Source organism: Helicoverpa armigera, chromosome 27 (assembly GCF_030705265.1).
Source record: "Helicoverpa armigera isolate CAAS_96S chromosome 27, ASM3070526v1, whole genome shotgun sequence".
Taxonomy (NCBI): domain Eukaryota; kingdom Metazoa; phylum Arthropoda; class Insecta; order Lepidoptera; family Noctuidae; genus Helicoverpa; species Helicoverpa armigera.
This window is the reverse complement of record NC_087146.1, coordinates 6,107,334-6,121,462: the sequence shown is the minus strand read 5'-3', so window position 1 is coordinate 6,121,462 and position 14,129 is coordinate 6,107,334. Positions and strand designations below refer to the sequence as shown.

General features: G+C 42.4%; 3 protein-coding genes across 7 annotated transcripts in view; 1 reads left to right on the top strand and 2 right to left on the bottom strand.

Moving 5' to 3' along the window:
* The window catches only part of LOC110374885 (mucin-17), a 57,007-nt gene extending 55,813 nt beyond the window's left edge, over positions 1-1,194 (top strand). For all 5 annotated transcript variants that reach the window (XM_064041976.1, XM_064041977.1, XM_064041978.1 and 2 more), the window contains one exon: positions 230-1,194. In XM_064041976.1, the coding sequence (XP_063898046.1) occupies positions 230-289 (60 nt within the window). In that variant the 3' untranslated portion in view covers positions 290-1,194. The remainder of the gene's footprint in view (positions 1-229) is intronic.
* A 364-nt stretch (positions 1,195-1,558) lies between these two features.
* LOC126054873 (metacaspase-3-like) lies at positions 1,559-3,660 on the bottom strand. The gene is made up of 3 exons (XM_064041981.1): positions 3,625-3,660; positions 3,199-3,296; positions 1,559-2,932 (listed from the first exon to the last, which is right to left on the bottom strand). The coding sequence occupies exons 1-3, from the start codon at positions 3,644-3,646 to the stop codon at positions 1,997-1,999; spliced, it is 1,056 nt and encodes a 351-aa protein (XP_063898051.1). The 5' UTR covers positions 3,647-3,660; the 3' UTR covers positions 1,559-1,996.
* A 1,888-nt stretch (positions 3,661-5,548) lies between these two features.
* On the bottom strand, positions 5,549-13,925 carry LOC110374889 (mucin-2). Its single transcript, XM_064041930.1, has 8 exons — positions 13,915-13,925; positions 11,980-12,209; positions 11,654-11,777; positions 10,639-10,703; positions 8,192-9,600; positions 7,276-7,494; positions 6,614-6,850; positions 5,549-6,073 (listed from the first exon to the last, which is right to left on the bottom strand). Exons 1-8 carry the CDS (start codon positions 13,923-13,925, stop codon positions 5,873-5,875), a joined length of 2,496 nt encoding a protein of 831 aa, XP_063898000.1. The 3' UTR covers positions 5,549-5,872.
* Positions 13,926-14,129: the final 204 nt, after the last annotated feature.

Sequence of the window (14,129 nt, the reverse complement as noted above, 5' to 3'; positions counted from 1 at the left end):
CGAAATACTTTGAGTAAGGCTGGTTGTCAGCCTTTCTGGCTATTGACCTCCATGACTGCAAAAGACGTTTCAAATGACAGTCGAGACCCATCAATTTAACGTGCCTTCCAAAACACGGAGGAACTCGTTATGACAAGAGTTGCTTAACCTTGTGACCAATCCCTATTCACTAAATTGTTATTTACATAAAATTACTACTACATACTAACATTATGTTTTTCTTCCACAGTCTTGCTCTCCAATGTCACAAAATGGCTGCACGGCAAAATTAAAAGGAAAACTGGTCTGATCGCTAAAAAATATGACAGCTGAACAAAATGAATAACGGCGTACTTTGACATTTTACTGAACAATCTCTTACAAAATAACTTCCTATACATTTTCCCAATTTACGCAGCTTCTAAAAGTGCTAGAGATATGTTAAATAGCTTAAAATCTTCTTTAATAATTGGGCTTTACAATGTTGAAAGAATTTTTCTAATCTGACTAGTAGTTTCGGAGATACACGCGTTGAAATAAACACACAAGTTTGTAAGTTGTCAGAGTCTATGACAAAATTGTTGTATGTGCCAAAAACACAAAAAAATACAAACTTAAGTATATTGATTTTAAATAAATTATTTTGTAATAGATTGTTCAATAAATAAATAATTGTTTGTATATAAATAAATGCATTACTTAGTAATGAAACTTTGAGATCTACAACTTATAAAATGATTGATAAAATTGAATGATAGATCGAGATGGAGTGAGGAATCTGCTAGAAAAAAGAAATAGATAAAATAAGAGTTTTTTTAAGTGGAGAAGATATAGAATTTTTCAATGCAATTTTTCTAGTAGGGCAGTTAACATTTTTGATTATTTTGGCAGGGTAATTTTTTTTTCAATATGTTTCATAAGTCCCAAGATTGCTCGATTCATCAGATTTCATCAATCATTTTTTATCAATCAATCAATAAAAAGAATCTGATTTTTCAAATATTTATTTTTATTTTACATATATTTGTTAAATTAATATTTGAAATAACTTTCGCACTGTGACCAATGTATTTTGTATAGAAATAGGATTAATAATTATTTATTGTATTTTAATATTTTTAAGGAAGAATTTGTATTAAAAGTAAACCAAAGGTCGACCAAAAAATAAAATGAAGGTGCGAAAAATAGTTGTAAATAAAAAGTTTCATTTTTTAATATTGAGTTTAATTTTCAACCTCAACAGAACTGTTACAGCCTTTGTATCGTCCCACTGCTGGGCTGCGGCCTCCTCTCACACGGAGAAGGATTGAGCGTTAAGCCACGCACATTACAAAGATCAGGTATTTAGTTGGTATTATACCGAAAAAAAATAGACTTCCAAGCATAATATCTTTCAGTGTAAGTCTATTTATCGATGAAGGCTGCAGGCTATTTACCCGGGTGCGTGGAATAGTTCTTACTTGACATAGATAACCGTTGGCTAACGCTAAGATAGAGTATAAATAAAAAACAATTGAAGAATAACAATTTATCGACAAACAATTAAATTAACATACATACTTAAACAATTCACTGACAAACTCTTTTGTATCCCCATATAACAACTGCAATTGTAATTTCAAAAGTAATAGCACACTAAATACTTCTAGAGAACCCATATCTATTACACCTTCGTCTCCTCCTCCTGGTCTTTACAAAAAATTGTTCTATATATTCTCGTCTAATATACTATAATCTCGACAAACTAGGTTTTGCCCGCGACTTCGTTCGCGTGGAATAGTGACTTCCGGCCGATTTTTGGTTTGACTAATAGATGGCGGTATATGTCCGGAATAAATTTTATATTTTGTAATAAAAGCTATGCTATGTCCTTTCTCAAGTTCCAAAGTATGTCTGTACCAAATTTCACACAGGCTTGAAGAAAAGACAGACAGGCTTACTTTACTTAATATTAGTTTGTAGTACAAATAGTAGACCAATTATAGTCAGTTTTGTTTCGTTCAAGATCAATCGTATTTCATTTAAATCCATTGAAAATGTTGGCTGCTGCACCAAAAATACCGTCTACTGGTATTTTAGGTAAATCAAAGTCTAACAGTGGTCCAGGCAATATATTGCTTAAAAGATTATCTTTATTTTTATTTGGTTTTTCAGTTATATGTAATATGTTATTTGTATTTTTGTCAGTAGTTATTGAGTTATTATCTTCAGATCCGAATCTTATATCAATAGGAGGATCATCATCAGTTGGGAGTATTATTTTGTGTTTCTTAACTTTATTTTTGTTTATATTAGGATTATGTGATATTCTACTGTTAACAGTATTCATGGGAGTATTAGAAGTGTTACCTGGATTTAAAAACAAAAATATATTTGTTAAGTTTATCTGTAGTAAGTTTGAAATAATATCGTATGGGGTTTTTGTCATATTTATGAGTTTGTTTAATAATATGGAGTCAGAAACTTTGAGGTTTATAAGTATATCCGCTTTTATTTGTAGACCATTTGAGTCGAGAGATATATTATTAACGTTTTCACCATTTATTACCAAGAATATATTAGGATCGTCACTTTCTGTGTTATTTGAAGATTCATCACTATTCTTAGTATTTTCAGCTCTTAAAGAAACTGGTGGGTTTTGAGCACGCCTTTCTTTTGATATTTTTTTCTTAATACGTTTATCTGATCTCCAAGATAATGAAGTATTGTCAACATCTTCAGTACTTTTAATATTATTACTAATTCTTGCTGTATTTATATTGTTTAAATCATCATTTGTGTCTTTAATTGTTTCAGTAATAGGGTCATTATTTATAACGACATCACTTATTTTATTAATTATTTGTTGTCCATTTTCTTTTACATCTATTTGTTGTATTATTTCAGTTACTTTCAAAGTTTTTTCAGTTATATCTTCTAGTTTATTGACTTCTGTGATTTCAGTGTTTGATACCTGAAAGTAACATTACATATTAAAATTACACATTAGGATATTATAATGTAACTGCACAGCTAGCATGTGTTCGCACGTCGGTTGCAGTGTCGCGGAGATGTTAGTAATGTTCGCGCGCAATGTGTTACTGTTTGCTACAGCGAGTACACCACGAGATACATGCCCTGTGCCGAACAGTGCCGCACCAAGGGGGAATCTTGCTAAGTCAGTACTATAAACTTAAGTCAAAATATAACAAGTAATAGAAATATTTGATAGTTTTATACCTCAGATATTTTAACAAGAGTTGTGGTGTCATCATTTAGATCATCTAATGGTTGTAACAATGCTTGTGGACAATACAGCATTACTAGAGAATATAAAACTGAAAAATAAAAAAGGTAATATTTAATTATACATAGCCTTTGATAGGGTGTCAGAAGAAAGTAAATATGAAAACCAGTCGTACTTAGGGGTTGCCCGGGTAATTCAGTTGAGGAGGCAATCGCTCCTTGCAAAATTCTGGTAGCCCCGAGTAACTGGATTGAGGAGGTCAGATAGTGCAGTCGCTCCTTGTAAAGCACTGGTACTCAGCTGCATCCAGTTAGACTGGAAGCCGACCGCAACATAGTTTTGAACAGGCCAGGCATATGATGATAGCCTTTGATAAATCCGACGTTCTTAGATAAAATAACAAAAGTGAACTTACTTACATAAGTCTATTTTTACAAACATTTTGTTGCATTGTGTTTCTCTTAACAAATTATGTAAAAAAATGCAAATAATTTCTGTATCATTTTTGAACTAATTACTTCAAATCGAATTGCGGAAATTTAGCGTAAAATTGGCAATTACGTATATTTTATAGTGTTTTAACTAATTATTCGTTACGGTTATGAGTCATGATTAGAACTAAAGTAGGTAATCAAAATGATAATATTCTTAAAACAACGGGTTTCTATAACTTATCGTTCAGTTGGCTGCCTCGTTGGTCTAGTGGTCGCAAGCGCGGCTGCTGTGCTCGAGGTCTCGGGTTCGAGTCCCGGGACGGGCTGAAATCGCTTTGTACGTTTTCTTGAAAACTTTCACAAAGCAGCCCAGTTGGTGATTGATTCACCCATGCATCGGAGAGCACGTAAATGTCGGTCCTGCGACTGATCTCTCTCCGGTCATGTCGGATTGCCGTCCCATCGGGTTATGAGAGTGAAGGAATAGGGAGTGCACCTGTGTCCAAGCAAATGCTTGCGCACTATAATATGTCCTGCGCAGTTGGCTAATCTCCTTACATGAGAACAGCTGCCGTAGCCGATAATCGGCTAGGAGGACATCATCGTTTAGTTTCCAAAGCGAAAAGTTGTTTTAAGAAAACTGACTTTTATTTTGTCGATGAACTTGACTCTACTACTACAAGCCTCATTTTACAAACAAAATTTATTTATCTTTATCATTATTGACCAACCAACAATTGTTTATACTGTTACATTTTATACGTCAACTTAAGGAAAACGGCTTTTCATAAATTAAAGAAAGATAAAGATTTTCAGCCTTACTACAAAACTTAAAAATCTGTTGTCATACACCATACACCATCGTTCTCGTACCACTAAAACTTTTAAACGTCTGTTGAATACTTGTCTAAAAAGTGTGGCTGCAAAATGGACCTTATTTCAACGTCATAATCTGTCATTTTTTTAGACAAGTGACGTTTAAAAGTTTTAGTGGTACGAGTACGATGGTTTATGTCGGACTTTACGTTTGCAGGGGCAGATCTAGCTCTGAAAAATATTGTAGTCACTACCATCTTATAGGGCTGAAAATTCACGTAGGTACATTACATTAACATTCATTGAATTCAGATACATAAGGGTTGTACATAGGGGAAGCATATAAAGGAGGATACGAGGAAGGTTGTATATACATAGTATGAGGAGTAAATAGGAGAGTTTACATCACATGTATAGGGGGAGGGCTTAAACAAGTAAATAAGGGATGAAATAGGGGGAGTTTATAAGTGGAGAGAGAGAGGAGTGAAGTATATAACGGAGTACATAAGAGAGTTTATACTAAGGGGGGCACATCCCTCCATCTCCCGAGCCTTTTCCTAATTATGTTGGGGTCGGCTTCCAGTCAAACCGGATGAAGCTGAGAACTAGTGATTTACATGGAGCGACTGCCTATCTGACCCCCTCAACCCAGTTACCCGGGCAATGGATTTGGTTAATTTTTTTACAACTCGCCATAGAATATCATAAAGTATATGTGATAGGATTTAATGTGATTAGGTACGAAACATCTCATATATGTTTTTTCTAGGGTAAGTGCCTAAGGGCCTTATAGGCAGAATACTTAAGGGAGTATGTATAACCAAGAGGTATCGGGTTGCCCGGGTAACTGGGTTGAGGGGGTCAGATAGGGCAGTCGCTCCTTGTAAAGCACTGGTACTCAGCTGCATCCGGTTAGACTGGAAGCCGACCCAACATAGTTGGGAAAAGGCTCGGAGGATGATGATGACTTAAGGGAGTATGTATGAATTCATTATAGTGTCGACATCCATCAGGGATTTTAGTCAGTAACTGACTGACACGCCCTCCCGCAGTAGGTAAAAAACTCAATAAAAAAAGATTAAACTATTAACTAAATTTTATTATTTCTTATACCTAATACATTGATATACAAAAAACCCAAGATGCACACTCAACGTCTCAAAAACGTCCTCACAAAATGAGCGCAACATTCAAAATTGTGCGCTCATTTTCTTTGTCCTAGCCGACCACTTCGGTCGTAAAATTTTATTGCTCTAACTACAGTGCGTTGTAATAACGACTTTAAGCAATTCGCGTAAAGTTGAACTTGCAATGCTAAGCTTGTACCTTATAGAAAGAGACAGAATTAGTGTTCGTTCACTTTCGAGCGTTACTGTTATTCGAGACTGTGCATCTTGGGTTTTTGTATATCAATTATCTAATATTTAATTTTCTTCTTTTCCTTAACACATATTAATACATCGGGATCGAACTTGTAGTCTGCTGGGCATATTTGAGGTAAGGGAATGCCATTGAAACATATGTAGTACCGTGTCTTGTCATAAGGGTCTGCCACGAATTGTGTGATGTCGTTTGGACACAAATTCTTACATTGCACTTGGTGTGAAGGTAGACATATCTGAAAGAAGAAAAAATATTTTTAAGTATTGGTTTTAAGAATAAGAGGTAGTCTTATAGTTGAATTATTAATTTGGGTCTAACTAGCTGTTTCTCGAGGTTCCAAATTTTTGCGTTTATAACATTTGTAAGAATAAGAGTAACCATGGGACCTATTTCATGCATCCGGATAAAGTGCTACCTTGTAAGTCATCATCATACTCCGAGCCTTTTTCCCAACTATATTGGGGTCGGCTTCCAGTTTAACCGGATGAAGCTGAGTACCAGTGCTTTACAAGGAGCGACTGCCCTATCTGACCGCCTCAACCCAGTTACCCGGGCAACCCAATACCCTTGGTTAGACTGGTGTCGGATTTACTGGCTTCTGACTACCCGTAACGACTGCCAAGGATATGCAATACTTAAAAAGTACATACAAACTTAGAAAAGTTACATTGGTACGCCTGACCTGGAATTGAACCCACACCCTCATACTCGAGAGGTTGGTTCTTTACCCACAAGGACACCACGACTTAATTATTTAATATTTTGAAATCCTCACCTGTCGTCTATCACTGAAGAAGAATCCATCAGGACAAGTCTGCAAGACCGCATTGCCAGAAGAACAGATATAATATCGTCTACAATCGTTCGGATCTTCTATGAAGTACACAGGCGTGTCTGAAGAACCTGTGCAGTTGACCTCAGGGTCCTCTTTGAAACGAGAGAGGATCATGGGCAGCGCTTGAGTGGTTTTGGTCTTTACGGTGCAACCAGCCTCCGATTTTGGTAGGCATTTCTGTAAGGAATGATGTAAAATTAAAATGTGGGTTGATAGAATCATGATTTGCGGTGGATTTCTATAAGCTATCTGTGCTTTGATTTGCGCTAGGAGATGGAAGATTGACGATTTCTCCAGAATAGATTGTGTCGAATTTCAATTTTTAATCTTTAAACAATTGATAGATAAATTATAGAAGTTCTCAATCAAAATAAAGCAATCTACAGTTGATAGTGAAATCTGCAGTGGGCTCTTATTATTAAAACTATTTTCCGCACATAGATTAGAAGTAACCTATATTTATAAAAAGAAGTAATTTTGATATAAAAGCTATATTACTGCCAATTTTCATCAAAATCCATCAAATACTTTTTGCAGGAAAGAGGAAAAATCTCATACAAAATTTATTAATATTTATAAGACTCAGAAATATGTATACTTACAGACACCGTAGCACTAAACTCAAGTCCATCTGGGCATTTCTTATGTATCATTCTTCCATGCATACAGAGCTCAAAATGTTCACAACTGGTAGGGTCTGGTTTCGACCACGAGTCATCGGCACTACACCCAGTAGTCGAAGTAATAGGTGGGACTACTGTAGTTGTAGTTGTCGTAGTTGAAGTGGTAAGGCAACCAGGTTCTTCAGAGGCAAGGCAACGCTGAGAATTGAAAAATAAACGGTAATAATGGTAATTTAAGCTACAGCGGCAGTTCGCATATAAGGAGATCAGCCAGCTGCGCAGGACATATTACATTGCACGAGTATTTGCGCAGACACAGGTGCACTCACTATTCCTTCACTCTCGTAGCGCGATGGGACGGCAATCTGACACTACCGGAGAGAGATCACAAGCAGAACCGACATTAGCGTGCTCTCCGATGCACGGGTGTATCAATCACCAACTTCCAGACTACGGGATGGTTTACGAAAGTTTCTAACCCACAAAGCACATTGGCCTTACCCAGGAATCGAACCTAAGACCAACGAGACAGTCGGTCAACCCGATCATATTGGATATAAAACGACTTATAAATATGTATATGCTATACACATTTATCAAAATAATATTGTCGTTGTTAACATGACAGCTTCAGAGAAAACTTGGCATACAATCATCTACCTAGTCTTTTCCCAATTATGTAAGAGTTAGTCTAACCGGGTTGCCCGGGTAACTGGGTTGAGGAGGTCAGATAGGGCAGTCGCTTCTTGTAAAGCACTGGTACTCAGCTACATCCGGTTAGACTGGAAGCCGACCCCAACATAGTTGGGAAAAAGGCTCGGAGGATGTTAGAGTTAGTTTTAAAAATGTTTTAGAGGTGAATTTAAGTTAAGTATTCACTAAATAAAATACTTACTTCAATAGTTTCATTATAATGCCAGCCTTTAGGACATGATTCATGATAAAAGTCACCGTAGACACACATATAGAACCTCGAACAAGTCTCAACATCGGATTTGAAGTAAAAGTCATATTCATTACACACGAAAGGCTGTTCTGTTGTTGTTGTTATTGGAGGAGTCACTGTTGTTGAGTCTGTCGTTGTTGGAGGAGACACTGTTGTAGGCCCTGTTGGTGGAGCCTTCGTTGTAGGCCCTGTTGGTGGAGCCTTCGTTGTAGGCCCTGTTGGTGGAGCCTTCGTTGTAGGCCCTGTTGGTGGAGCCTTCGTTGTAGGCCCTGTTGGTGGAGCCTTCGTTGTAGGCCCTGTCGTTGTTGGAGTAGTTACTGTTGTAGATGACGGTGTTACTGTTGTAGGCCCTGTTGTTGGGGCCTTCGTTGTAGGCCCTGTTGGAACACTTGTTGTAGGCCCTGTTGGAGGTGCCTTCGTTGTAGGCCCTGTTGGTGGGGCCTTCGTTGTAGGCCCTGTCGTTGTTGGAGTAGTTACTGTTGTAGATGACGGTGTTACTGTTGTAGGCCCTGTAGGTGGGACCTTCGTTGTAGGCCCTGTTGGAACACTTGTTGTAGTAGGCCCTGTTGGTGGAGCCTTCGTTGTAGGCCCTGTTGTTGGTGCCTTCGTTGTAGGCCCTGTTGGAACACTTGTTGTAGTAGGCCCTGTTGGAGGTGCCTTCGTTGTAGGCCCTGTTGGTGGGGCCTTCGTTGTAGGCCCTGTTGGTGGTGCCTTCGTTGTAGGCCCTGTTGTTGGGGCCTTCGTTGTAGGCCCTGTTGGAACACTTGTTGTTGTAGGCCCTGTTGGAACACTTGTTGTTGTAGGCCCTGTTGGTGGTGCCTTCGTTGTAGGCCCTGTTGGTGGTGCCTTCGTTGTAGGCCCTGTCGGTGGGGCCTTCGTTGTAGGCCCTGTTGTTGGGGCCTTAGATGACGGTGTTACTGTTGTAGGCCCTGTTGTTGGGGCCTTCGTTGTAGGCCCTGTTGGAACACTTGTTGTTGTAGGCCCTGTTGGAGGTGCCTTCGTTGTAGGCCCTGTTGGTGGTGCCTTCGTTGTAGGCCCTGTTGGAACACTTGTTGTAGGCCCTGTTGGAACACTTGTTGTAGGCCCTGTTGGTGGTGCCGTCGTTGTAGGCCCTGTTGGTGGGGCCTTCGTTGTAGGCCCTGTTGGTGGGGCCTTCGTTGTAGGCCCTGTTGGTGGTGCCTTCGTTGTAGGCCCTGTTGGTGGGGCCTTCGTTGTAGGCCCTGTTGTTGGGGCCTTAGATGACGGTGTTACTGTTGTAGGCCCTGTTGTTGGGGCCTTCGTTGTAGGCCCTGTTGGAACACTTGTTGTTGTAGGCCCTGTTGGAGGTGCCTTCGTTGTAGGCCCTGTTGGTGGTGCCTTCGTTGTAGGCCCTGTTGGAACACTTGTTGTAGGCCCTGTTGGAACACTTGTTGTAGGCCCTGTTGGTGGGGCCTTCGTTGTAGGCCCTGTTGGTGGGGCCTTCGTTGTAGGCCCTGTTGGAACACTTGTTGTAGTAGGCCCTGTTGGAGGTGCCTTCGTTGTAGGCCCTGTTGGTGGGGCCTTCGTTGTAGGCCCTGTTGGTGGGGCCTTCGTTGTAGGCCCTGTTGGAACACTTGTTGTAGTAGGCCCTGTTGGTGGTGCCTTCGTTGTAGGCCCTGTTGGTGGGGCCTTCGTTGTAGGCCCTGTTGGTGGTGCCTTCGTTGTAGGCCCTGTTGGAACACTTGTTGTAGTAGGCCCTGTTGTTGGGGCCTTCGTTGTAGGCCCTGTTGGAACACTTGTTGTTGTAGGCCCTGTTGGAACACTTGTTGTTGTAGGCCCTGTTGGTGGTGCCTTCGTTGTAGGCCCTGTTGGTGGTGCCTTCGTTGTAGGCCCTGTTGTTGGGGCCTTAGATGACGGTGTTACTGTTGTAGGCCCTGTTGTTGGGGCCTTCGTTGTAGGCCCTGTTGGAACACTTTTGTTGTAGGCCCTGTTGGTGGTGCCTTCGTTGTAGGCCCTGTTGGAACACTTGTTGTAGGCCCTGTTGGAACACTTGTTGTAGGCCCTGTTGGTGGTGCCTTCGTTGTAGGCCCTGTTGGTGGTGCCTTCGTTGTTGGCCCTGTTGGTGGGGCCTTCGTTGTAGGCCCTGTTGGTGGTGCCTTCGTTGTAGGCCCTGTTGGAACACTTGTTGTAGGCCCTGTTGGAACACTTGTTGTAGGCCCTGTTGGTGGTGCCTTCGTTGTAGGCCCTGTTGGAGGTGCCTTCGTTGTAGGCCCTGTTGGTGGGGCCTTCGTTGTAGGCCCTGTTGGTGGGGCCTTCGTTGTAGGCCCTGTTGGTGGTGCCTTCGTTGTAGGCCCTGTTGCTGGTGCCTTCGTTGTAGGCCCTGTTGGTGGGGCCTTCGTTGTAGGCCCTGTTGTTGGGGCCTTAGATGACGGTGTTACTGTTGTAGGCCCTGTTGTTGGGGCCTTCGTTGTAGGCCCTGTTGGAACACTTGTTGTAGTAGGCCCTGTTGGAGGTGCCTTCGTTGTAGGCCCTGTTGGTGGTGCCTTCGTTGTAGGCCCTGTTGTTGGGGCCTTCGTTGTAGGCCCTGTTGGAACACTTGTTGTTGTAGGCCCTGTTGGAACACTTGTTGTTGTAGGCCCTGTTGGTGGTGCCTTCGTTGTAGGCCCTGTTGGTGGTGCCTTCGTTGTAGGCCCTGTTGGTGGGGCCTTCGTTGTAGGCCCTGTTGGTGGGGCCTTCGTTGTAGGCCCTGTTGGAACACTTGTTGTAGTAGGCCCTGTTGGAGGTGCCTTCGTTGTAGGCCCTGTTGGAACACTTGTTGTAGGCCCTGTTGGTGGTGCCTTCGTGGTAGGCCCTGTTGGTGGTGCCTTCGTTGTAGGCCCTGTTGTTGGGGCCTTCGTTGTAGGCCCTGTTGGAACACTTGTTGTTGTAGGCCCTGTTGGAACACTTGTTGTTGTAGGCCCTGTTGGTGGTGCCTTCGTTGTAGGCCCTGTTGGAACACTTGTTGTAGGCCCTGTTGGAACACTTGTTGTAGGCCCTGTTGGTGGTGCCTTCGTTGTAGGCCCTGTTGGTGGGGCCTTCGTTGTAGGCCCTGTTGGTGGGGCCTTCGTTGTAGGCCCTGTTGGAACACTTGTTGTAGGCCCTGTTGGAACACTTGTTGTAGGCCCTGTTGGTGGTGCCTTCGTTGTAGGCCCTGTTGGTGGGGCCTTCGTTGTAGGCCCTGTTGGTGGTGCCTTCGTTGTAGGCCCTGTTGGTGGGGCCTTCGTTGTAGGCCCTGTTGGTGGGGCCTTCGTTGTAGGCCCTGTTGGAACACTTGTTGTAGTAGGCCCTGTTGTTGGGGCCTTCGTTGTAGGCCCTGTTGGTGGTGCCTTCGTTGTAGGCCCTGTTGGAACACTTGTTGTAGGCCCTGTTGGAACACTTGTTGTAGGCCCTGTTGGTGGTGCCTTCGTTGTAGGCCCTGTTGGTGGGGCCTTCGTTGTAGGCCCTGTTGGTGGGGCCTTCGTTGTAGGCCCTGTTGTTGGGGCCTTAGATGACGGTGTTACTGTTGTAGGCCCTGTTGTTGGGGCCTTCGTTGTAGGCCCTGTTGGAACACTTGTTGTTGTAGGCCCTGTTGGTGGTGCCTTCGTTGTAGGCCCTGTTGGAACACTTGTTGTTGTAGGCCCTGTTGGAACACTTGTTGTAGTAGGCCCTGTTGGTGGTGCCTTCGTTGTAGGGCCTGTTGGTGGGGCCTTCGTTGTAGGCCCTGTTGGAACACTTGTTGTAGTAGGCCCTGTTGGTAGTGCCTTCGTTGTAGGGCCTGTTGTTGGGGCCTTCGTTGTAGGCCCTGTTGGAACACTTGTTGTAGTAGGCCCTGTTGATGGGGCCTTCGTTGTAGGCCCTGTTGGAACACTTGTTGTAGTAGGCCCTGTTGGAACACTTGTTGTTGTAGGCCCTGTTGGAACACTTGTTGTAGTAGGCTCTGTTGGAGGTGCCTTCGTTGTAGGCCCTGTTGGTGGTGCCTTCGTTGTAGGCCCTGTTGGAACACTTGTTGTAGTAGGCCCTGTTGTTGGGGCCTTCGTTGTAGGCCCTGTTGGAACACTTGTTGTAGTAGGCCCTGTTGGTGGTGCCTTCGTTGTAGGCCCTGTTGGAACACTTGTTGTAGTAGGCCCTGTTGTTGGGGCCTTCGTTGTAGGCCCTGTTGGAACACTTGTTGTAGTAGGCCCTGTTGGTGGTGCCTTCGTTGTAGGCCCTGTTGGAACACTTGTTGTAGTAGGCCCTGTTGTTGGGGCCTTCGTTGTAGGCCCTGTTGGAACACTTGTTGTAGTAGGCCCTGTTGTTGGGGCCTTCGTTGTAGGCCCTGTTGGAACACTTGTTGTAGTAGGCCCTGTTGGTGGTGCCTTCGTTGTAGGCCCTGTTGGTGGTGCCGTCGTTGTAGGCCCTGTTGGTGGTGCCTTCGTTGTAGGCCCTGTAGGTGGTGCCTTCGTTGTAGGCCCTGTTGGTGGTGCCTTCGTTGTAGGCCCTGTTGGTGGTGCCTTAGATGATGGTGTTGCTGTTGTTGGGCCACTCCTTGTTATTGGAGGAGTCACTGTTGTTATGCCTGTTCAAAAATAAAAATCAAAGAACTTATGTTCAAATTGGGCTGCAAAACAGCACTTTTAGAACGTCGGATATTTACAAAAGACAGCCCCCAAAACGGCCACCCTTCACCACTTCCTATGTGTTTGTGCTGGGAAGAAGTGGCGCAACAACTCCCCAGCAACACATGTCTGTCTGTAGGTTAGACGATCCTTTGAACAATTTATTATATTTCTACATAAAGGAGATACGAGATAGTTCTACATGATGAGAAACTTCATACGAGTATGTATCATTGGATTCAGTATCCTTCCTCCGAGCCTTTTTCCCAACTATGTTGGGGTCGGCTTTTAGTCTAACCGGAAGCGACTGCCCTATCTGACCTCCTCAACCCAGTTACCCGGGCAACCTAAGACTTACTGGCTTCTGACTACCCGTAACGACTGTCAAGGATGTTCAATGACAGCCGGGACCTACAGTTTAACGTGCCATCCGAAACACAGTCATTGGTGTCTAAGATATACTTAGAAAGTACATACAAACTTAGAAAAGTTGCATTGGATTTAGTACAATATGAGGATAAAATAAAAACCGGCCAAGTGCGAGTCGGACTCGTGCACGAAGGGTTCCGTAAATTACAGTTAAATCAACCTATCTCAAAAACTATAAGAGATACTTTGATCAAACCAAAAATCGTTGAAAGAGTTAATTAGCATGCATCACCTCTATTTTTTTTAGAATTTTATACCCCGTAGTTATAAAAATAGAGGGGGGGGACATACTTTTTACGACTTTGAGAGCTGATATCTCAAAAACCGTTCACTTTAAGAAAAATGTTTTTTAGAAAACTTTATATCATTTTAAAGACCTTTCCATTGATACCCCACACGGGTATGTACATCGAAAAAAAAAATTTCATCCCTCAGTTACATGTATGGGGGGCCCCACCCCCAATTCTTTTTTTTACTATTTAGTGTCATATTTTTGTAGCGGTTCATACAACACATATTCCCATCAAATTTCATCACTGTAGTACTTATAGTTTCCGAGTAAATCGGCTGTGACAGACGGACAGACGGACAGACGGACAGACGGACATGACGAAACTATAAGGGTTCCGTTTTTGCCATTTTGGCTACGGAACCCTAAAAAATGCATATCACCCAAAAACCATGGGGGTTTCTTTTTTATAACGTTTTTTCGATCATGATTTTAGTGTACAGAAAAGTTTATTTCTACAAGTTTTTTTATGTAACTTGCAATGTATGTATGTATGTAAGTATGTGTGTTCGGGTAGAATTGTACAACTCAATTTTAAGGCACTTGCCCTCAACCGATTGAGCTTAAAATTTTGCATACATGTTTAGTTTGGATGACA

Excerpts from the sequence above, each read along its gene's own strand:
- LOC126054873 (XM_064041981.1), bottom strand. The coding sequence starts at position 3,646 with ATGTTTGTAAAAATAGACTTAT. Across the intron at positions 3,297-3,624 it reads GTTTGTAAAAATAGACTTAT|TTTTATATTCTCTAGTAATG; the intron begins GTAAGTAAGTTC and ends TTTATTTTTCAG. Across the intron at positions 2,933-3,198 it reads CTCTTGTTAAAATATCTGAG|GTATCAAACACTGAAATCAC; the intron begins GTATAAAACTAT and ends TGTTACTTTCAG.
- LOC110374889 (XM_064041930.1), bottom strand. Across the intron at positions 6,851-7,275 it reads AGTTTAGTGCTACGGTGTCT|AAATGCCTACCAAAATCGGA; the intron begins GTAAGTATACAT and ends CATTCCTTACAG. Across the intron at positions 6,074-6,613 it reads TCTTCAGTGATAGACGACAG|ATATGTCTACCTTCACACCA; the intron begins GTGAGGATTTCA and ends TTCTTCTTTCAG.